Consider the following 23,570-nt stretch of genomic DNA (forward strand, 5'->3'; position numbering starts at 1 on the left):
ATCACTGATAGCTTCTTCCCTGTTTTGATGCCTGTTTCTCCCCATTATAAATACAAACTGAAGCCCAGTCTCATTCCTTCCCTCTCTCGAAGATCACCACTTGTCCTGAAACTGGTGTTCATCATTCCCCGGCTCTTTCCTGTGCTTTCACTGCATCCGTATTCATCCCTGAACAATGCCTAATACTTTTTGTGTATTTTATAACTTCCTGTAAGTGGTATACTATGTTTATTCTTCTTCACCTTACTTTTTTGGCTTCAGATATTTATGACCTTCCAGCCCTATTTCTTTGAATCTTACTTTTGTCTGGCGTTCTGGTGTATGGACGTACCACAGTTCATCAGTCCTTTCTACAGGCTCTTTTTTTTCCTAGTTAAGTTGACCTTTTGTTTTTATTTCTTTTTTAAATAGCTTTATTGAGATATAATTTACATACCATAAAAATCACCTGTTAAAACTATACAGTTCAGCGGTTTTTAGTATATATGCAGTGGTACAGCAATCACTGTTATCTAATTTAGAACATTTTCGTCATTCCCCAAAGAAATGTTGTAACCGTTTTTAGTCACTTCCTGTCTCCCTCACCCTTCCCCCAACCGCAGATTGAAGGTAATCTATTTCTGTCTAAAGATTTGTCTGTTCTGGATCTTGTAAATGGGATCTTTTGTGGTCTTTTGTAACTGGCTTTTACTTAGCAGAATGTTTTTGAGGTTCATCCATGAAGTGGCATGTACCTGGTGGGCTTTTAAGTTGTTCACAATTTTTTGTTATTACAAATGATACTTTTTATGTTATTTATTTATTTATATTTTTTAATGTTATTTTTTAAGTGACTTTGCTATTAGTAAGAGTAAAAACCAGTCTCATTGTTATCATTTGCTGAAGCTCTGGCAGAAAAAGAGAAAGATAATGCTTACCACAGAAATACAACTGAGTGCCTCCAGGAGTGAGTATGGCGTGGTCCTTGCCTTTGAAAGAACTCACAGTGTAGCTGGGGGTTAGAATGACAAACTAATTATAAGACCACAAAAGTGCTACAAGTGAATAAGCAAAATTGGGAGGAAATGCAGGCGGAGCAGTTAATTTCTTGAGGGATGTGTCCAAAGTGTTATAAAGTGAGTGGCATTTGATCGGAGTCTAGACCTTGGAAAATTAAGAAGGTTTCCGGAAGTGGGTGTTGGTTGGGAGGAAGAAGGAGGAGCAGAGGTGTTGAGAGATGGAAGGGCGTCTTCCCAGAACTGGGGAGGTCTGGCGGCCTGAGCAGTGCTTGGCAGGACAGGGTGGGTAAGGGCTGGGCTCATTGGTCTGCACCTGCTGTGGTATCATTGGAAAAATTAGGGAAGATGAAGACACAGCCACATTTGTATTTAAGAAAGAAAACTGACAGCATAGAGTGTGGGCTGGAGACAGGAGAGTCTGGAGGTGGGGCAGCCCATATGAAGGCCGTTCCAATCTTTTGGTGAGAGGTGATGCCTGATGTTGGTAATGGGAATGAGAGGAGATGGCGTGGAGAGGCATTTTTCAGGTTAAATTGACAGGACTTACTGGTAATGGGCGGTAAGGGAGAGAATTCTGAGATGACTCCCATGGTCTCTGTCTTGGACAACTGAGTGATTTGGGAATTTGGTAACTGTCCCCCACGTAGTCAAGAGTAACTTGTTGCAATGGAATCTTTGAGGACTAAAATAGCCTATCTTATAATTGAAAGATTACTAAAAGTATTTTATTTCCAATTCAGAAATGAAGCAGGTTCATACTGAGCCTACGATGTGTCAGTTTCAGACTTGAACGGTCAAACTACTATTAATTATCACTTCCTTATAGCCAAAAGAATGCAGTGGTGTAAAGATTCCTGTCGATGCCAGTAAACCCAATCCAAATGATGTGGAGTTTGATAATCTGTATTTGGATATGAATGGAATCATCCATCCCTGTACTCATCCTGAAGACAAGTATGTAACCCATTCTTGTTACTGATGTCACAAATTACGGAGGAGTACTATATGACACTACATTGTTTGCTTGTCATTGTAGACCAGCACCGAAAAACGAGGATGAAATGATGGTTGCAATCTTTGAGTACATTGACAGGCTTTTCAATATTGTAAGACCAAGACGACTTCTCTACATGGCAATAGACGGAGTGGTAAGTGCTAAATGACTTAGAATCCCCCATTTTTGTTTTTGCTGTGTTCCCAGTGTCTAGAATGAAAGTAAGCTAAATCGTGGAAAATGTTGACTATAGTGAATTTGAGAAAGAAAGCCTCATCTTTCAGTTATTCATTCAAATGTATTTTGTGTATGTGCCTGTTTGGTGCCGCATCCCGTGAGGGGCTGGGGATGTCGGTGACTGCCCTTGCTTTGAAGGGCTCGCCACTCAAGGGCCAGAGGCAGAGGTAGACGTGCAAGGTTAGTTACCCAGGGCCTTCCTCGGGCGTTAGACGGCACCTGCGGGGGCCTTGAGGGAGGGGGAGTCATTGCTACAAGGGAGTGAGGAAATAGAGAGGAGGGGGTTTTGTCCCACTGTTGGAAGAGTTAAGAATAATTGGAGATTGGGAGGGCAGGGGCAGAGGATGGAGGTGGATGCGTCAGATGTGGGGAAGGAGGACCTTCCAGGTGTCTCAGATGTGCCAGGTCACACGCTTCCTGTGTCTTTGGCCACACTGACATGCTGGGGCAACTGCAGGTGTTTGGATTGGAAAGAGAAGTAGAGAGAGGGTCTTGAGAAGGCCTTTCCTGTCACACTCAGTTTGGCTTTTATCCTATAGGCAGTGAGTAGTCATCACAGTAACTTCGGAGGGGACTAGCTTATAATAATATCAAGTGGTTTCAATTATAAATGACCAGCAAACTATATATCAGCGTTCAAGGAAAATTAGGGTAAATCATAACCCTAAATTTATTTAGCCATATGCACATTGATTCCCCTTCTTTTAGATTTAATAATTCTGGTGGCTAATGAAATAATTTTGAAAATCTGGGAAACTTGGGTCCAAGAAGGTTAACTTTTCTGTGAGATACTATTTACTCAAAGAAAAATCTTAGCTACCTGAAAACTGAAGTTGCAGTTAAAGTGTAGTGAGGAATAAAGGGAACAGGAATATGTCCTATTTGGAGCAGATTGCAGTTCACATTAGCTAAGTTTCTTGAAGAAGCTCTTTCCCTGTACTCCGCTGTGTGCTTCTGCTGAATCAGGTCTAAGTTATGTGCACATTCGTATGTGTATGTACACGCTCTTGTCTATAACTCATGTTTTGTTAAAATATAAATGTAGATCATAGAACCTGAAAGAGTTAGATTAGGTGGTCTCATTTTACAGGAAAGGGAACTGTTTAAAGAGAATATGAAATAACTTATTTCATGTAGACAGGATACTTGAGAGTCCCTTCCAGCCCCAAACCCAGTTCAGTAACTGCAAAACCTTGCAGTTCAGTTCACTTCATTCAGGCTTACCCAGTGATTGAAGTTACATTTGGTTCGAGTGATTTAAGAGTACTTTTGATTAAAACCTTGCTCCTTTTCTACCTGCTGTGCCTTATTAGAGACACAGAGTGATAATTATGAACCTTATTGTGGGAAATACAAAAAGGCTTTTGAGGTCTTGTGAATGCCATTTGGAGACCATCCTTCCTTTTAGTCGTGGACAAAGGGAAGGGCTTCCTGATCCTGGTTCTGTGGAAACCACTCACTCGCTGTATGCTGAGTCTTTTGAGTAAAGTGAGCTTTCCATTTGGGGTGCCTGAAAGCGTCGTAACCCAGTGAAACTGGCCTCGGGGCATGGACCCTGCAGTATTAAGTGCTGTGGCCTCATAGGATGTTTGTCCTTTTGACATGTCACTCACTCACCTAAGTTCAGCGTTCAAGGTTCTTGGTCCAAATATAAGCTCCCAGGATCTACTGTCTGTCATGAAAGGATTGTTTGGACATATTACTTAACTTTTCCATTTTCGCATACTATTTTTGTAAGACTAACGGATTCAAAATAATGTACAGATGTACTTACGAATGTTTGGAACAGTATTACATCACTGTGAAATACCTGTTTTCAGGCGCCACGCGCTAAAATGAACCAGCAGCGTTCAAGGAGGTTCCGAGCATCCAAAGAAGGAATGGAAGCAGCAGTAGAGAAGCAGCGAGTCAAGGAAGAAATCCTGGCAAAAGGTAAAGAACGTGCACCTTGAGGTTGAACTTATCAGATGTATGCAGATGGGGGTAGGGGTGGAGACTTCTCCTTACAAGTAGGTACGGTTTTAATTTAATCAGGACCCCAGGATAGCCAAGGGAAATTGATGTCCACTGTTGAGGAAAAATAGTTAATAGCATCGTTTATTCCATTAATAAGCTTGTTCATTTCTAAACTCTATAGTAAACGGGAAACTTGGGAATAAAAGGAGGGAATTCTGGTAGGGAGAGCAAATTGTCAGCTTCTGTCAGGGCGAGTGCAGCCCTTCAGCTCACTTTTATATATCTGTAAACTAGAAACACATGAAGAGTGCTTCTTACTTCCTTTTTCTATGGGGGCTGTTAGGAAGCTACAGTTCTGTAAGCATTTTCCTCAAGTCAGTCTTGGTGGCATGCTTGCTGCTTCTCCCTCGATCTCAGGTCTGGATGAGGAGGCCTGGGCTGATGGGACCATGTTTCCTGGCTTTCCCCGAGTCATGCACACTCTACTCTCACTTTGGGTTGAGGCGGTAGGCACCGAGGTAATGAGGTGCCCAGGGCTCCCTCAGTTCAGGGAGGGGGTTGTGGGGTGGAATGTGGTCATCTTGGCAGTTCCTCAAAGCCCTGATGGGTCCAGAGGTGGGAGTTGGCTGAGTGTCGGAGAGGAGGATGACCAGGGCCCTGATGCCCCAGGACCGCTTCTTCCAAGACGCCCGTGGGTGCGGTGTGGTGCAGGGCGGTGCTGGCAGGGTGGCTTGTTTGGTGTTCTGTTCCATGAGGCAAAATGATAGACCAGGAAAGGCACGATTATTGATTCAGGATGTTGCATTTGGCAAGTGGAAAAAGAGACATAGTGTAGTTGGCTGAAGCTTATAATTACACTGCCTTTATTGTTATTTTAATTTGCTGGAAGTGTGCAAGTATGTGAGTATTTTAGCTGCAGCTTGTAATTAATACTCTAAAACCTGTTTATAACAGGTTGTCTTTGCTTTTAGAGATGTCCTCTTTCTTGAAGATGTTATAAAATATATTTGTGTCTTGAGAAAAAGCTAATCAGTGATACAGAGGAAAAAATAGGATTTCTAAGTCCCTCTAGGTGATATAAAGCTGTGATAAACTCAGCATTTTCACTTTGTTTTTCTAAGGCCCCTTCATCTTAAGAACTGTTAGTAGGATCAGAGCCCCTAACGTGTGTGTGTGTGTGTGTGTGTGTGTTCTGCTGCCAGGGGCACTAGGAAGCATGTCATAATTTTTATATTTCTGTGTAACAATATAGTATCTTTTGTGTACCGTGTATTGTTTGACAGTCATGTTAAAGCCTACTTTAAATTTGAGGGGAGGAATCTTACTTGCTTCCGGAAAGGGGGATCGTGGTTCCCCAGGTGACAATGCTTCTCCTTCTTTTGTATTTCACCTTGCTGTTTTTGTTGTTCTGGCCTAATGTCGAATAGTCACCTCACTGTTTATGGGGAGAACAAAGCTTTGCCCCTTTTTCTCTAGGTGGCTTTCTCCCTGCAGAAGAACTAAAGGAGAGATTTGACAGCAACTGCATTACGCCAGTAAGTGGTCTCATACTTGGCTAGTTGTCGCCAACTCTCAAATGATAGGTTCATTCATCTCCTTCTGTCATTTTAGGGGACTGAGTTCATGGACAATCTTGCCAAATGCCTTCGCTATTACATAGCTGATCGTTTAAATAATGACCCAGGGTGGAAAAATTTGACAGTAAGTTTCATATTTTCGTACTTCAGAAAGATGAGGGAGGCGATTTGAGGCTGTCCTTTGATACGACTGATACTATTTGTCCTTTTCCCCCCATAAAATACTGGTTGGCTGTTAGAGGAAGGAGAAGCTTCCAGGGTTACTAGAGATGGGGTGCCGCGCACGGTCCAGTTGGAGACAGCCGAGTTTCTCTCAGTGCCAAGTTTGTACTCTTATCGTCACTGCGAAGCCATAAGATGGGACTCACGATTTAACATACCTATATATGAAAGTCATTTCTGTTATTAGAAATCAAAATACAGCAAGATTAAAGTCATGGGACTGCCTCTAAATAATGGCTGTGTTCTCCTGAGAATTTAAGCAAAACTTTTATATAATAAAAGTTATAATAAGCTTGTTTCCCTGTTAATTAGATATGGTACATTATATTTAATGGATACCTCTTACTGATTACTCTCAGGGCTTATATCGTTCGATGCTGTATACTTGAGTAGCAGTGAGAAGAGTAGAAACTCGTGAACTGAATCTGTTTTTCTAATGGCTAAGTTGGACACAAACATTTCATTTTTTTTTATTCCAAGTAGTAAGTTAACCAATGAAATAATTTTGATGTCTAACACATGCACACCTAATTAGGAAAAATTTCTAATTAGTAACACTATCTTAATAGAGTTATCTCAGTTTATTTTAAGACATTCAATTCTGTTGATTTCCGTGCTAGAAAACTGGGCGTGAGCTACAGATGTTAAAAACTGTTTTTTATAGGTTATTTTATCTGATGCTAGTGCTCCTGGTGAAGGGGAACATAAAATCATGGATTACATTAGAAGACAAAGAGGTAAAATTCACTTATAAGTATTTGATTATATGTTCCATTTCAAAAAAGACAAGCCATTGTATAGAAAGTATTTGGTAAAATGTGATATTCCTATAGTATAAAATATATTTACTTTAACGTATATTTCCCTTCTCTCTAGCCCAGCCTAACCACGACCCAAACACTCATCATTGCTTATGTGGAGCAGATGGTAAGTTTCTTCTTTGGGATCTGAGTCTCTTGGATTAAACCATAGCAAGTTGATGGGTTGGTGTGTAGCAATGGATTATTTGTGGGTTTTGCCTGGAAATTCTAAAATGCCTTGCTTATTTTATGTGTGAGGGGGAACTAGTATAGAGTTGTTGTTCAATCTGTGATTAACATTCACCTATCTAGAATTTTTGTTGTTGTTGTTGTTACATTTTTTCAACTTTTTAATATGGCCGCACATATCTTTAAAATGGAATGTTTCCAAGTGTTGACTCCTGAGTGGTAGTTAGATTCTAGGCCCACATTTCTGTAGGAGATCTTGTTGGCCTCTAGGAAGTTTTAGGCTTTTTGGCTTTGCTGCCTCTGTGTGCTCATTTGGGCTTTTCTTTGCGCTGGTGTCTTGTGTTATGATAATGTCTTGCCTTTCGCTATGGGGTAAGGGTCTTCTAGAGTGCTCACTGTTTGCTGTTTTGTTGTTGTTGCTTGATAGCTGATCTCATTATGCTCGGCCTTGCTACACATGAGCCCAACTTTACCATTATCAGAGAAGAATTCAAACCAAACAAACCCAAACCCTGTGGTCTTTGTAATCAGTTTGGACATGAGGTCAAAGACTGTGAAGGTTTGCCAAGAGAAAAGAAGGGAAAGGTAAGAACTTCGAGGCGGCAGTAGCCTCATTTAAAATTTCTTTATTTTTTTATTGTGATAAAATATTGATATATATCAATACAACAGAAAATACACCTTTTTAACCACGTTTAAATGTACAGTGCGATGGCATTAAGTATATTTAGGTTGCCTCATTGTAAAAATGGATAAAGGGAAGACGGTGGTTGATTAGATTTTTACCTCCTTGCTCCGTTACCCCTCACAGAGATGTATCTTTCAAAGCTCTTTAAAGTAAACACAAATTCACAACCACGCATGAACTCATCCTTTCTACTCCCCACTTGCCTAACACAGCTTATATCTACCTGAGGCTGAGGTCATATAGGTAATAATGCCCATTGCACTTGATTTGTTTGTAGAAGTTATTTGTCTCAAATGGTTATTCTTCTTAAAAGGAACTATAAATCAGGTATGTTAAACTTCTTGGAATTTTTTTTAACGGCATATGTATTTTATTTATTTAGTTAAAAAAATTTATTTTATTTTATTTATTTAGTTTATTTATTTATTTTTTGGCTGTGTCGGGTCTTAGTTGCAGCACACGGGGTTTTTCTGTTGCGGCGTGGGCTCTTCGTTGCAGCACTTGGGCTTCTCTGTAGTTGTGGCATGTGGGCTCTGTGGTTTGCAGCATGCAGGCTCTCTAGTTGAGGCGCGCGGGCTCAGTTTCTCTGCGGCATGTGGGATCTTAGTTTCCCGCCCAGGGATTGAACCCGTGTCCCCTGCATTGGGAGGCAGATTCTTTACCACTGGACCACCAGGGAAGTCCCCTAGGTACTTTTAAGTTACTCCTAGTTTCTACATATTCTGGGTTCCCTTGATGATATCCATTCTCCTTTAAAGGGGTTTCTGTTTTAAGAATATGGTACCTCTTTAAAAGACATGTTGAGTGAAAAAAACAGGTAAGAAGTATACGTATTCACAGAGAAGGATGAGGCATATACATTAAAATGTTAACATTAGTTGGATGAAGGTCAGGGTTTGGCGAACTGCAGCTCTCCAGATTTGGCGTATGAGCTAAGAGGGTTTTTTTCGGTTTTTCAAGAGTTGTAAAAACAAAACAGAACATGAAAGAATATGCAGCAGAGACCATATAAGTCCCGCTCCCCAGGCTAAAATATTTAGTGTCTGACCTTTCGCAAAAAACGTTGGCCAATCCCTGGTCTAGGTCTGATTGAGGTTATGGGTAATTTTTATTTTTAAGATGGTTTGGTGAGTTCTTTTTTATTTAATACTTGTAATTTTAAAGTGGGTCTTGCTTTAGAAAAAGCCATAATGTTTGTGTGTGTGGAGAGAATTCCAGGGTTCAGAGGAGATGTGTTGAGTCTTCATCCCCTTTCTTGCAGCACGATGAACTGGCAGACAGCCTTCCTTGTGCAGAAGGAGAGTTTATCTTCATTCGTCTCAGTGTTCTTCGTGAGGTATGTAGCAGTGACTCTTGGCATCGGTCCACTAAACCAGGGCGCCTTTTCATGGCTTTAATGGCAACGTTCCTTCGTGGTTGCAGTATTTGGAAAGAGAGCTCACCATGGCCAGCCTGCCGTTCACATTTGATGTTGAGAGGAGCATTGATGACTGGGTCTTCATGTGCTTCTTTGTGGGAAACGACTTCCTTCCACACCTGCCGTCCTTAGAGATTAGGTATGTGTGTTTGTGTCAGTCTTCAAACTGTTGTTTTAGCCTTCTTGCCTTTACAGTGCACGCTGGTCCTAATACATGATGTTTGTTTCCTGGTGGCAGGGAAGGTGCAATTGACCGTTTGGTTAACATATACAAAAATGTGGTACACAAAACTGGGGTAAGTTCACTCTTGAATAATTTCAAAACAGAAGTATTTGCTTTTATAAGAAGATCATTTTACATGTATTTTATCACTTACAGGGTTACCTTACAGAAAGTGGTTATGTCAATCTGCAGAGAGTACAGATGATCATGTTAGCAGTTGGTGAAGTTGAGGATAGCATTTTTAAAAAGAGAAAGGATGATGAGGTAAAGTGTTTCTATTGCAGTAGCTAAATTGCTCCTGTCTCTAATAGGCTGTGATGATCCTGTGATTGTCCTTTTAACCTCTTTGAGTGCGCTGTTAAATCACTGTAGTGTATCAAACACCAATGTAATCACGAGTGGTCAGTGCTTTGATGATTTTATAAAGGCTGTGATGCTTGCTGTGTGGAACTATGTACTGCACCCCGTGTGAGTTGCATTGTAATTTCTTCTCTCTGAATCTTAATTAAGGTATAAATCCAAACACCTGTCTAATCAATAGGACATGAAATGAGGGTTCCAAAGCTAGAAGAATGCTGGAATTGAACTAGTGTGTTTTATAGGCACTATTTATGCTCTGGACCTAGGAACTCTGTACTGTGGTGGCAGAGTATAGGGGGTCTGGGTGGGATTACGTCAGTCAAGGTAGGTGGTTGCAGCTCTGTGTAAGAAATGTAGACATAAAAAAAGGAAATAAAGTCACAAAGCACTCGGGAATTAGTTACCTGTGATAGGGTGAGCGCTTAGGTGAGAAGTCCAGGTTTCTGGCTGGGGTAGTTGGGAGTTTGCTGGTGCCATTCACCAAGGTAGCAAGCCCCAGGGGTGGAGCAGGATGGGGTGGGGATAAGGTAGAAGTGAGTTTCATTTTGGAGGTACTGAGTTTGAGGGGCCACAGGACACCTGAGGGGAGAAAAGTCCATGAACCAATTAGATGGATATATGTGGAGCGCAGATCATAAGTCTTTTGAAAGGAGATTTGAGAACCACTGGCATGTGGGAGATACCTCCCATCATGAGTGTGAACTTGATGTCCCTGGAAGCTCAGATAGCGTGAAAGTGCCTCCATCAGGAACCTTGAGGAGTGTGGACGTTTAAGGAGAAGGCGGGGCCGGGGGAGGAGGTCCCTAGAGAGAGGAGAAGCCTTCGGTGCTGCCTGAGGTGTCAGAGCGGGATGGACAGGCCCCTAGTCTTCAGCCGGGGCTTGAGATGCCCTCGGGAGCTGAGGGCTGGAGGGGCAGTAGCCTGGAGGCAGAGTGGGCTGGAGGATGACCGTGGGGAGTCGCCAGGGAGGCCAGCAGTGGGTAAAATGAGCAGAGAGAAAGCGGGGGAGATCCCTTAGAAACTGATTTTCTGCAAGTCATATGGCTCTTGTGAACAAATAGCAACATAATGTCACTACCTTGCTTCACGATTTCCTAACAGATTAGAACATGTCATTGTCTCTGACAGGATTTTATGTTTTCTTCCCATTTTGTGTACTGTAGCTAGTGGCCTCTTCTTTAGAACTTTGGGTACCATTTTGTGTAACAGTGAGTGGACTGTAGGCATTCTTTCAAAGCCTTTGGTATTTGATAATCTTCACATGTAAAATTCAAATAACTAACTTTGGGATATCAAACGTCTCCCAGAACAGCCGTTTTTAACTAAGTCTTCAGCAATTACAGTGGCTCCCCTTGAGCTGCCGCCATTTTGCTTAAGAAATAAACTATATATACTGTGTACTACTTGGTATAACAATCTCCTGTTAGACAAGTCCGTTTATGTGGCTTTAGCAGATTCTGTATATTAAATATCGATGGTATTTGGCATTAGAATGGGATGTATAGGATTTGCTAGATTCCAAAGTGCTTCAGATTTAAGTGTGTCATGTGGTTTCCAGCTGGCCTGGCAGAGAGGGCATTTTACAGCTTTGGATCTTTTTTGGTGTCCTTGACATCATAGGATGTCTGTTAGCATGGTTGGGCATTGGGGAAATTAATGAACCCTCGGAAATTCAATATAAAAGTATCTGGCTCACTTGGTGGGGAAGTATCTGGGAAATTCAATATAAAAGTATCTAGGGGAGTGTGTCCACGGCTTTTGACAGATTTCCAAAGGACTTGATAGCCCACAAAAGGATGAAAGATCAGTAAGGTCCGTCCAGGTGGACTTGTCCTGCTTACGTAGCCACCTCCCTTAGAAATAACAAAATAGATAGTAGAATAGGAATCAATAGTTGTTACTAAAATTGAACAGTTAGGTCAGAAATGTATAGTTTTTATTTAATGAGTTTTGGTGTTTGCCTTTCATCTTGCAAATGTTCATTTATTAAGCAAATATTTCTTGTTTACCGTGTGCCAGGTGGTAGTCTGAGTGTTACTGATACAACAAAAAATGAAACCAAAAAGCCCACGAAATTTCTGACCTCATGGAGCTAACATTCTTCCGGGGGAAATGGACAATCAACACAAAAACGAAGTGTAGTGTGCAGGGTGTTAGAGGGTGCTAAGTGCCATGAAGGAAACTAAAGCAGGGGAGGAAGTGTCTGGGGAGGTTGCAACCCTAGAAAAGGTGGCTGGAGAAGGCCTCACTGACGGATGGCTTTGAGGAAAGACCTGAAGGATGTGAGGGAGTGAGCCATGCAGATGTGTGCAGAAAGAGCATTTCAGACAGGGACTAGTCCGTGCGAAGGCTCTAGGGCAGGAGCGTACACAGGATGTTTAGGACAGTGAGGAGCCAGGAGCCGCTGTGGGGGGAGCCGAGGAAGCAAAGGGAAGCGAGTAGGAGAAGAGGTCAGAAGGATGATGGATCTGGTAGCGCCCTCTAGGTCACTGACAGGACTTCAGCTTTCAGTCCGCATCATTGAAGCATAAAAGTGACAAAGACCTGACACGTACTGTAAAGCCATCACTGTAGCTGCCGTGTGGAGGTAAAGGCAGAAGCAGCGAGCCCAGTTAAGAGGCTCCTTTGCAATAATCCAGGGGAGCCAGCATGGTGGCAGTGAAGGTGAGAATAGGTGGCTGGATTCTGAACGTATGTTGAAGCAGGAACCAATGGGGGATGAAATCCTAGGTGTGAGAGAAGGAAAGGTGTCAAGAATGACTCTAAGGCCTTTTTTCTGAGCAGATGAAAGACGGTCTGGTCTGAGCAGCTGTGATGAGAAGATTGGGAGGTGCAGGGCTGGGGGTGGCGTTCTGTTTTGGACACGTCACGCTTGAGACGTGAGGGTGGGGGTGTTGAGTTGGGAGAGGCTCTGGCTGGAGAGTCATGAGACGAGAGGATTCCTTTTGTGAGCGCAGGGAAGCGGGGAGGTCCAAGTATCGGGCCCGGAGGGGCGCCAGCGTTACAGGGACAGTGTGGGGGCTGGGAGGCTGTTGAGTGAAGGCAGCAGCAGGAGTGAAAGAACCAGGTGAGTGTGGTGTCCTGGCAGCCCAGTGCAGAGGGCACAATTCCAGAAGGAGGAGTCGTGGTCAGATAAGAGCCGTTTCCTTAACGACAGGGGCAAAGCTTCATCAGAGAAGTGGGTGGTGTTCACGTCTTAGGAGGTTTTCAGGAGTAGGTCCCCATGTATCCAGCATTCAGCCCCTCCTGCAGAAAGCACAAAGCTCACATCTCGTTAGGTGTCCTGTTGCGGGTGGCAGTACTCCTTGGAGGGGTGGAAGTGCTGCGAGTAGGGTGACAGTCAGTATAGTACCTGCCGTGGTCACCTTAGCTGTCGTTTCAGTGCCTGGACACTCAACAGAAATGCAGGTGTGGGAGGAGTGCTTTCTGGGGAAAGGGGGCCTTTGAATGGCTCACTTGGTGGGGAGCAAGGTCAACCCTAAATCCTGTCTAGTTGAAACCATGGCTACATTTTGAAAATGAGTGGAGGGAAGAATCAAGGCAGACTGGACACTTTCCTGTGAATTTAACTGGCCCAGAATAAGCAGTAGAGACATCTGAATTTTCTTCCTTCTTTCATTAGGTCGACTTGTTGCAATCTTGGTGGGTAGTGTTTGCATAGAACCCCACTGCTCTCTTTACCCACTTGTGCCCCACATGTGACAGCGTTAGAAACTGTCCAGCCCTTTTTAGGTAATAGAGGCCCATTATTAAATTGTCGTGTTGATATTTTTTAATTGTCATCTTCATTATTAACTATCTTCAGCTACAACGTAAAGAATTGTTTTCTTACTTATGTGTATCTTCTCCATTATTGGCAGCCTGTTCACTCCAGGGAAAAACCAAGGGTCCTTGTCATGACTCTTGCATTCTTTCCTGAAATGATGTTAAAAACTACCTGAAAAAAAATTTGAGGAACATTTTAAATTGTATCTAAACTCAATTTAGAATGCTCTCTATCCACCTGCAGTTCTGATAAGCAGCACTTTGAACATACAGTGCATTGCCTGGTTTAATTATGTACCTAGGTTTCTGGGGTCTTCCTTTAAAACTTTAATTGTCTCCCGAATCATTCCTGGTAATGTTTAACTCTTACATTTTTGTGTAATTATTTGACAGAATATGTGGATTTTATACTTTTAGGACAGTTTTAGAAGACGACAGAAAGAAAAAAGAAAGAGAATGAAGGTGAGTTTTAGCTAATATCATAAGACTGGCAATGGTATCAGTTTACGATTTGGGAGGAAGATGTTCATTACAATAGCTCTTTATTCCTTACCGGCTGGGAGTTGGTTAGGGACGTGGCGCCCACCCAGCTGCCTTCCTGCCTGGTATTGATTTTAAAGAATTCCTTTCTAAGCTCTCTGGAGTCTGAAGGGAAACACTTGATGGGCAGGAGGGGGCAGGTTGCATTTAGCTGTTTAAGAGGTTTTTTTTTTTTTACAATAATCATATTGTTTTTGTAATAAAAGCAGTCAACCCTTTGTTTCCCCTTACAAGTCACTATACTCTGTCTATATCTTTGTCAGGTTAATCTTCCTAGAACAAGATACCCATAGCTTTGTTGTTTCTCTGCTCGGAAATCACCAGTGACTCCTTAGTCCCCTCAGAATCCAGTTCTCTCTCAGTCTGCCTTGCAGAGCGCACCATGGTCTGGTTGATTTCCGGCCGCCAGCTCTTCCCCTGTTGTCCTCTAAATACACCATGTTGCTCCTGACCCAGAGCCTTGCCCCCCCTTTGGCTCCTCCAGAAGGTTCCTACTCCAAGCCCCGCACACCTTGCCTTCTCCACGGCCTCCCTTGCTGCCTCTGCTTGTGGTCCAGGTTGAGCAGTCCTTTCCTTTATCTCTGGTGAATCTTGTCTTCCTTCCTGGATTTTAAATTCATGGAGTTGAGGGACTGCCTCTTATTATCATATTTTATTGGATTTGAGCAATTTCAGGAACCTAGAAGGGAGAAGAGTGATTTATTGTTGCAGGTAGTTGCAAACCACTTAGATTGGGAGGAGCATATTTGGTTTCTACTTTATTTTTTTTCCTTTTTGTTAATTTTAAAAATTGAGGTATATTTGATGTATAATATTATATAATCAGGTGATTAGAGTATATTATGTACAGTATAGTATATATAATAGTGATTCACACTTTTTAAAGGTTATATTCTATTTACAGTTATTATAAAATATTGGCCAAATTCCCTGTGTTGTACAATATATCCTTGTAGCTTATTTATTTTATATATAATAGTTTGTACCATATATTATTATTTCCTTTCAGTCAGTGTCTGTTTTTAAAACATCTGTTTTATCAGTCAGCCACAACCGTCACCTAGTATAGCTATAGTGATAGCTGTAATTAATTGGCAATAAAGAGTTAAATTCTAGCAAGGTGAAGGGTAAAAAAAAGCTGTATTTCCTGAGTAGAAATCAAACCCTTGACTTACTTTTTTTACCATTAAGATAAATGTTATAGTTATTTATTATTTGTTATTTTTGTTTGCCTAAAATTATGTCTTGAATGTGTTCAGAAATTGTAAGTAAACGTAGTAGAGCAGCCTAATGAGACTTGAATAGTTCCACAGGGTGGAACTGCAAGTGATGGGCATTCTCAGACTCCACGTGTATATACCAGAACAGTGAATTCTGTGTACTTTTAGAGCAGAGTTACTATTACAAACGGTGGTTTACAGGGTAAGTTACCATTATATCAAAGTGTAGACAACCCTGTAATGTTAACAGAAATCCATTTCGTCTTTTAAGTGCTTACAGTGGGGAGTCTTTCTATAGCCCTCTTTTCTTCCTGTCATCTAACTGTGTTGTGATTTAATTTTAATTTCTACATTCATTTATTTCCATGTTAGAGAGATCAACCATCTTTCTCTCCTGGTGGAATATTAACCCCTCATGCCCTTGGTTCAAGAAACTCATCAGGATCTCAAGTAGTGCATAATCCGAGACAAGCAGCCTATGAAATGAGGATGCAGAATAACTCTGTAAGTGACTCACTTTTATGTAGCTTTGAAGGGTGGTGACTTAACAGATGCCCCTGTAGTTGTGTGTGAATTTGATCATTTAGCCTGGGGTTGTTTTGTTTTATAGTTTTTCTCAATTTCTTTTGCCTTGAGAGATATTTTTAATTCTATCAAATTCTTTATCAATATGAAAATATCTAAATGATGTGAAAAGAAAGAAAATGCATGTAAATACAGATGGCTAAGTGGCTGTAGTGTCTCTGTAATGCACATGGGCCACAGTGCTTCCCTCTTCCCCCGAAGGTACAGTGGTGATGGTACTAGAAGCATGAGGGGACATCCAAATGTCTCACGTCTCTGGCGTGAGAGTCAAGGGAGGGTTTTGCTGCCTGATTTCCCCTTTCCTTCCAGGGATCAGTTATGGGCATTTTGCAGAATGGTGTTCCTCAGTCTGTTAAATACAGGTACTCCTTAACTGCCTCAGCTTCACTCTCCAACTCAGTCATAGAATAGATCCGAGTATGTGTTTTAAGGTAGCTCTCACTACCGAACTCAGAATGGATTTGCCTCATGGTATCCCTCCTTATTTGAACTTTGTAATCCAAACTGCATGAGCAGATCGTTTCAGCCAGCAAGGCTTTACTCTGTCCATTAGCTTCCTGTTGTATTGACAAAAGACCAAGAGCTCAGAGCCCATGGCAAGACAGCAAGCAGGGGTGAGGGAATAGACCATGAACTAACACATGCATACAGGAGATAAAGCTATTGCTTATTTCAGGCTAGTAGGCATGAGAGAGAGAGAGTTTTGTAAAGGGAGAAAAGATACTGTGTAAACTTTTACTATGATAGATGCAAGGAAATTGCATAAGTTTGGATATTTAAGTTTTATTTTTCTATTATCCTATTGATGATAAAATTCCTTATTATAGGGCAATCCTATATGTGGAATTTTTGCCATATCAAGAGACTGATTGAATTTATATTCCCATAAATTCACAATTAGAAGTTTTAGGACCTTAGATTTGGAATTTGAGAAAAGAGGTTTTGCATCTCCCAGGAGAAGAAGCCTGCCTTTCTATTGTGTTTTTTTTGTTCTGTTTGATTTTTGTTTTCTTTTTCTTTTTTTAATTTTTATTTTATACTGGAGTATAGTTGATTAACAGTGTTCTGGGACTTCCCCGGTGGCACAGTGGTTAAGAATCCACCTACCAATGCAGGGGACATGGGTTCGAGCCCTGATCCGGGAAGATCCCATATGCCGCGGAGCAACTAAGCCCGTGCACCACCATGGCTGAGCCTGTGCTCTAGAGCCCCCGAGTCACAACTGCAGAGCCCACGTGCTGCAATTACTGAAGCCCGCGCACCTAGAGCCCGTGCTCCACAACAAGAAAAGCCACCGCAGTGAGAAGCCTGCGCACCGCAACAAAGAGTGGCCCCTGCTCGACGCGACCAGAGAAAACCCGCATGCAGCAATGAATACCCAATGCAGCCAAAATAAATTAATTAAAAAACAAAAAACAAAACAAAACAAGAAAACCAATGTTCTGTTAGTTTCAGGTGTAGAGCAAAATGATTCACTTATATATAGTTGGCCAAAAAGTTCCTTTGGTTTTTAAGTAAAAATAAAAGCACATTTTTAATTTTCACCAAGAACTTTATTGAGCAACGTATTCACCCTTTTGTTCCACTACGTTCTGCCATTTTTCAGGCAACTTTATAATTCCATCTTCCCAAAACTTCTTATCTTTTTGAGCAAAGAACTGTTCCAGGTGCCTTTTACAGCCTTCTGGGGAATTGAAATTTTTTCCATTAAGAGAATTTTGTAAAGACCAAAATAAATGGAAATCCACAGGTGCAATGTCTGGTGAAGAGAGCGGATGACTCAGAACTTCCCAGCCAAGTTGTAACAGTTTTTGCCTGGTCATCAAAGAAACACGCGGCCTTGCATTATCCTGATGGAAGATTATGCGTTTTCTGTCTGTTTTCCAGACACTTTTCGTCGAGTGCTGCTTTCATTTGGTCTAATTGGGACCAGTATATGTTGGAATTAATCGTTTGATTTTCCGGAAGGAGCTCATAATAGAGGACTGCCTTCCAATCCCACCACATACACAACATCACCTTCTTTGGATGAAGACTGGCCTTTGGTGTGGTTGGTGGTGGTTCATTTCACTTGAGCCACGGTCTCTTCCGTTCCACGTTATTGTACAGTGTCCACTTTTCATCGCCCATCACGATTGGTTTTAACGGAACGTTTTCCTCACGTTTCAGTAGAGAATCACATGTGGAAATACAGTCAAGAAGATTTTTTTCACTTAATTTATGTGGAACCCAAACATCAAAGCAATTCACATAACCAAGCTGGTGCAAATGATTTTCAACGCTTGATTTGGATATTTTGAGTATGTCGGCTATCTCCCGTGTGGTATAACATTGTTCTCAGTTAACGTCTCGATTTGATTGCTAACAACTTCAGCTGGTCTACCCGACTGTGGAGCATCATCCAGCGAGAAATCTCCAGCATGAAACTTCGCAAACCACTTTTGACACATTCATTCAGTCACGGCACCTTCTCCGTACACTGCACAAATCTTTTTTTGCGTTTCAGTTGTGTTTTTACCTTTCTTGAAATAATAAAGCGTAATATGCCAAAAATGTTGCCTTTTTTCTTCCATCTTCAATACTAAAATGGCTACACAAAGATTCTCCGATGTTGATGTTTTTTTTAAAATGCATGTTGATATGACGGCTGTCACAATACAGTCTAAGAAAATTGTTTCGGGCTTCCCTGGTGGTCCAGTGGTTACGAATCTGCCTGCCAGTGCAGGGGACATGGGTTCGATCCCTGGTCCAGGAAGATGCCACATGCTGCGGGGCAGCTAAGCCTGTGCGCCACAACTACCGATCCCACACTCTAGAGCCCACAAGGTGCAACTACTGAGCTCACATGCCACAACTGTTGAAGACCACACGCTCTGGGGCCCGCGTGCTGCAACTACTGCAGCCCACGTGCCTGGAGCCTGTGCTCCGCAACAAGAGAAGCCACTGCAATGAGAAGCCCACGCACCGCAAAGAAGAGTAGCCCCCACTCACCTCAACTAGAGAAAGCTGCGTGCAGCAACAAAGACCCAACATAGCCAAAAAAAAAGAAAAGAAAATTGTTTCAAATGAAGTTAAAGACAGCTAAGTGCTACTAGAGCCATCTTAATGGAAAAAGACCAACAAACGTTTTGGCCAGACGTATACATGTGCATGTATCCTTTTTGATTTTTTTCTTCTTATACAGAGTGAGATGTGGAGGGTCAGTGAAAGGGATTGCAGTGAGACACTTGAGTAGAACAGAAAAAGCTGATGTCCATCATTTAAGATCATAGTGACTACAGTCCCCACAGAGTGGAACTGAAAGTGACTGGCATTCTCAAACACCATATTGATGATACGATACAGTGCTTTTAATGTCAGGGAGGCAGTCGGATTAAACTTTGTCACCTGTGATTGCCCTGAGACGGATTGCAATATTACAGTCAGGCTCCACAGAACCAGAACCACTGTTGATGAGTAACGTCTCCCATGGGAGTGAGAGTGGGGAGGTTGGTGTTTACGTTGCTTATTTGATCCTGTATTAATTCCTCTTGACATATTTATTTCTTTTGGAGTCTTTGCAAAGTGGGATTTTCATCTGGAATGTTCTGAAGTTAAAGTAATCATGAAGCCATATTACCAGTTCATTTAAAGATGGCCTTTAAAGTTAGGGATTTTTGCTCTTTTGGTGTGTTTTTGTTTATTGATTTTTTGAGCTGTTTGGGCATGTTAGTCTGCAGTACTTGACCAATGTCTGCTGACGGTCAACATTGTCAGTGTTTTATCAGACGGTTTCTGTTTCTTCATATATATGTGTTTTTAATTTTTGCATTCTGAAGTATGGTTTCATTGTATGTGCAGCCATTCTCAATTAACAGAATATGATTACAAAACAGCTTTTTAAAAAAAATTTTATGACTTGTTATGAATCTGGTATGTTTAGGAAGGAATCCTTTTGTCCGCAGAGGGAGAGGAGAAAAGAGCAGTGGCGGAGGTTAGCATTAAAGAGCAGACACCCGTCTTTCGTGTTTTCCTTGAAGGTGTATTATTTTTGTTATCTAAAGATGGAAGTTATATTTTGTCAATTTGGGAAAGTTTGCTTTTTACCCAACTTCCTCTCATAATTTAATCCAAATGGATTAGCGTGGGGTTTAAAAATGAAAGTGATGACTTAGTCAGGTGTGCTATTGATCTTTCACATGTGGTGTTTCGTTTAATCCCTGCAGTAATCTGTGAAGATAGAGAACAGTAGCATCCCCATTTCAAGTTGGGGCTGACAGGTTAAATAAATTGCCCAAGGCCATACACCGAGAAAGGCTAGTTTGGTATTTCAGACTCAGGTCTGTCTGACTGAAAATACCCGTCTCATTTTCCCAGTGCAACAGTGCCTTCCTGGATTTATTTTTTTTACTAGGTTTTGTGAGGGGTTTTGGACAGTATTGGCCATACAGTATCATGAGTAAAATTGATACTATACATTTTTAAAGGGAAAGTATTATAAGCTCTATGTGAAATATAATTTTACTTTGTTGTAACAAACTTTCTTAGCCTGTGGTATGAACTACCTTTATGCTAATTATAGTGTCAACAAAATAGCCTCCTGAGCTCTCAATTTAAAAAATTCAGTTTACTCAAAATATCTAATACATTGTGAATAATAGAACAAAACTTTTACTATGAAAACCTTTTTTGCCACTTATGTTTTTGGTCATTTAACATAAAACTAAAGTTGCAGAAGACTTTAATTTTATAGTTAAAATTAAAATACTGTAGGGTGTGCCTATCTTCATTGAGTTAAGTACAAAGGGAAGAGATAATACTGAATTTAAAGTGGTATCCAAGTCTTTGAAATACTAATAAGATGTGCATTTTTCTAAGATGACCAATAGATTTTTATTTGTACACTGAATTTTAAAATAGTGTTTGTAAAATAATTTAACAGTTATCTGGCAGAGTCTTATTACTAAACTGTTGCTTTCCGGAGTGGTTATACTAGGTTGAACACATACCATTTAACTTCATTTTCACCAGCTTGACTATTTTATGTATTACTAATTTATTTATTTATCTTTTTCCCCCTTTACTGTTTGGTTGGTGGAAAGTTATCGTGAATTCATAAGATTAGCGAATCACCAAAGAAAATAAATATTTAAGTTAATTTTTTAAATTTATAAAATTAAATTTCTCTTTTTTCTTCTGAAGCGGTTTTTACTCTAAGAATGTTCAGATTCTTTTGAGTTTAAGCATAGGAAGCTTGGTACCATATTACTCTTTTTTGGGGAAGTGCAATAGGCCAAGATCAGTCTTTGTGCTTTCTAAATATGTTTACCAATATCTATTTAACAGCCTTAAAAAGTGTATTACCGTGAAGCATGGTGGTAGTAGCAGTTGGATGTAACTTCTTATGTGAAATGAATAATTAAGTCCTTCCTCTCTACTGTCATAATTGTCTGCAGAGTCCTTCAGTGTCTCCTAATGCGAGTTTCACTTCTGATGGCTCCCCGTCTCCGAGAGGAGGAATTAAGCGAAAAGCGGAAGACAGTGACAGTGAACCTGAGCCAGAGGATAACGTCAGGTAAAGCCATTTTTTGGTAGCACTCTGTTAGCAAATTGCTGAAATAGAGGCGGTCTAATTAATGCTGTTAGCTCAGAGCAACAGTACCTTCAGATGCTTGCCTGTGATCTTTCTATCCACCAGTAATTAATGTGGAGGGTTAGACTAGTCAGTAAATTCCAGTGAGATGTGTAAGGTATAGCTGTTAAACCCAAGTATCTAGATTAGTATGCAGGTTTTCGTCCTCCAAGCCACTTTTCCCTCTGAGAGCAGGCGCTAGATGGGCTAGGCATGAGGTGTTTAGCTCTGACTATGTGATCTGAAGGTCACTGTGTGGAGATTACATTTTCAAGCTGCTTAACCCAGAAAGTTCAGTTACACTTGGATACTTGATATGGTTTGCTTTAATCTTCTTAGTTGAAAAGTTTCTTCCTCAAGATGAAATATGTAGAACTTATTTGGTTAAGAAATAAATATGTATATTTTTAAAAACCACAGGCTTGTATATGCATAGTTATATTTCATGACAGAGAAGTTTACCTGTAGCTGTATACTTAACATTTATTTTTTTAATAAATGAATGAATTAATTTATTTTTGGCTGCATTGGGTCTTCGTTGCTGCACATGGGCTTTCCCTAGTTGTGGTGTGCAGGCTTCTCATTGCGGTGGCTTCTCTTTGTTGCAGAGCACGGGCTCTAGGCCCGTGGGCTTCAGTAGTTGTGGCTCGCGGGCTCTAGAGCTCAGGCTCAGCAGTTGTGGCACACGGGCTTACTTGCTCCATGGCATGTGGGATCTTTCCGGACCAGGGCTCGAACCCGAGTCCCCTGCATTGGCAGGCGGATTCTTAACCACTGTGCCACCAGGGAAGTCCCATACTTAACATTTATAATGGGAAACTTTGATTCTTAATTTGTCCAGAAGTTGGAGATCATCATATAATAAGATTAACAGCCTCTGCTGTGCTTAAATCTAGGTTTGAATCCTGGGCTCCAAGTGCAAAAGGCCAACAGTCTTAATAAATGTAACTCATTAAGAATTTAGCAAAAATGATATAGTTCAAAGTTAAGCAAACAATGGTGGTCCATATCTCGTGCTTCTTATATAGGATGTGGGTGGTGTGTTTATATTTATGATTAGAAATGTTCTTTGATGTTAGATTCTAATATCGGTGATGACTGGTCATCAAACATTTACCTGACCTGAGTTTTTATCCTCTGCTTCTATAACAATGGATTTCCTCTTAGAATGTCTTTTGTTTTACTATGAGGTCATCATGATCAATACTAGCTTAATAGTAAACTTGATTTATTTAGTACTTTATTATTTAATTCCGGTGCTGTGGATAATCAAGGTAGAAATGCTTCTCAAGAAATGCTTGGGATTCTTAGCATTTATTTTGTTCATATTTTCTGTAAAATGGTGATAATCCACATTATGGATAGAGGATAGTTCTCCTGATTGATGTTCTGTGAATCCTTTGTGTATGCGGGAAATTAAAATTGGTAATGTGTGCGGGTTTTCCCCAGTATTCGAAAGTGGATGGGGCCTATGAAACCTTTCAGAGCCTAAATGGCGTAAAGAAGCAGTTACCTTAGGTCACATCTTGCTGCACAAAATAAATGGAGATAAAGCTCAGATGCTCACAGACACAGCTCACAGCTCTGGCGGTGGATGTTAAGACGCTGAGTGTGATTCCTGGGGAAGGGGCTGGCGGGGCCACTCCTGCTCCTGGGGTGCACGCTGAAAACAAACGTGCTAAACGAGATTCCCACTTTTCTGCCTTTTTTTTTTTTTTTAAAGCGAAATCTCTGCATTTCTTTCTATTAGAGAAAACAGGTATTAATGGGGGTCTTTTGTAAAAGCAAAGTGGTGTAAAGTGAACTTTTGAAAAGCAGGGCATACCTGTATTCTGAAACATGACTGCAGTTAATTTGTAAGATCTGGCACATGGTAGAAAATGGCCTTACTGTAGAATCATCTTGATGTTCTTGATCTGTCCTGATTAAAAAAAATTTTTTTTGGCTTCTTTGTGTTCCTTCAAGAAAATGTTTTAATCTCTTGGAGAATGAGAAATGAGTACTTTGTGGTTCTTCACATTGTACTTTCAGTGATTAATGATAACTTAGTGAGTTAATTGACCTGCTTCTAAGTTTTACCAGAATATACATACATACATACGTGTGCACATGTGCATGCGTGTCCTTCCCTTCAACTCTTAGCTCAAAGAGGCCCAAGCATAGGGAGAGTAGGTTAGGTATATGCATA

General features: G+C 41.0%; 1 protein-coding gene across 1 annotated transcript in view; it reads left to right on the forward strand.

The window, feature by feature from the left end:
- XRN2 (5'-3' exoribonuclease 2) overlaps positions 1 to 23,570 on the forward strand; it is an 85,542-nt gene that overhangs the window by 22,419 nt on the left and 39,553 nt on the right. Inside the window, exons 2-16 of the mRNA XM_081256666.1 lie at positions 1,825 to 1,952; positions 2,035 to 2,146; positions 4,050 to 4,161; positions 5,662 to 5,720; positions 5,797 to 5,886; positions 6,649 to 6,721; positions 6,861 to 6,911; positions 7,401 to 7,558; positions 8,923 to 8,997; positions 9,084 to 9,217; positions 9,317 to 9,374; positions 9,458 to 9,565; positions 13,844 to 13,888; positions 15,559 to 15,690; positions 21,207 to 21,325. Of these exons, the coding sequence (XP_081112792.1) occupies positions 1,825 to 1,952; positions 2,035 to 2,146; positions 4,050 to 4,161; positions 5,662 to 5,720; positions 5,797 to 5,886; positions 6,649 to 6,721; positions 6,861 to 6,911; positions 7,401 to 7,558; positions 8,923 to 8,997; positions 9,084 to 9,217; positions 9,317 to 9,374; positions 9,458 to 9,565; positions 13,844 to 13,888; positions 15,559 to 15,690; positions 21,207 to 21,325 (1,454 nt within the window). The remainder of the gene's footprint in view (positions 1 to 1,824; positions 1,953 to 2,034; positions 2,147 to 4,049; positions 4,162 to 5,661; positions 5,721 to 5,796; positions 5,887 to 6,648; positions 6,722 to 6,860; positions 6,912 to 7,400; positions 7,559 to 8,922; positions 8,998 to 9,083; positions 9,218 to 9,316; positions 9,375 to 9,457; positions 9,566 to 13,843; positions 13,889 to 15,558; positions 15,691 to 21,206; positions 21,326 to 23,570) is intronic.

This window comes from Mesoplodon bidens, assembly GCF_964165515.1.
Source record: "Mesoplodon bidens genome assembly, chromosome: 15".
In the NCBI taxonomy this organism is placed as follows: Eukaryota; Metazoa; Chordata; class Mammalia; order Artiodactyla; family Ziphiidae; genus Mesoplodon; species Mesoplodon bidens.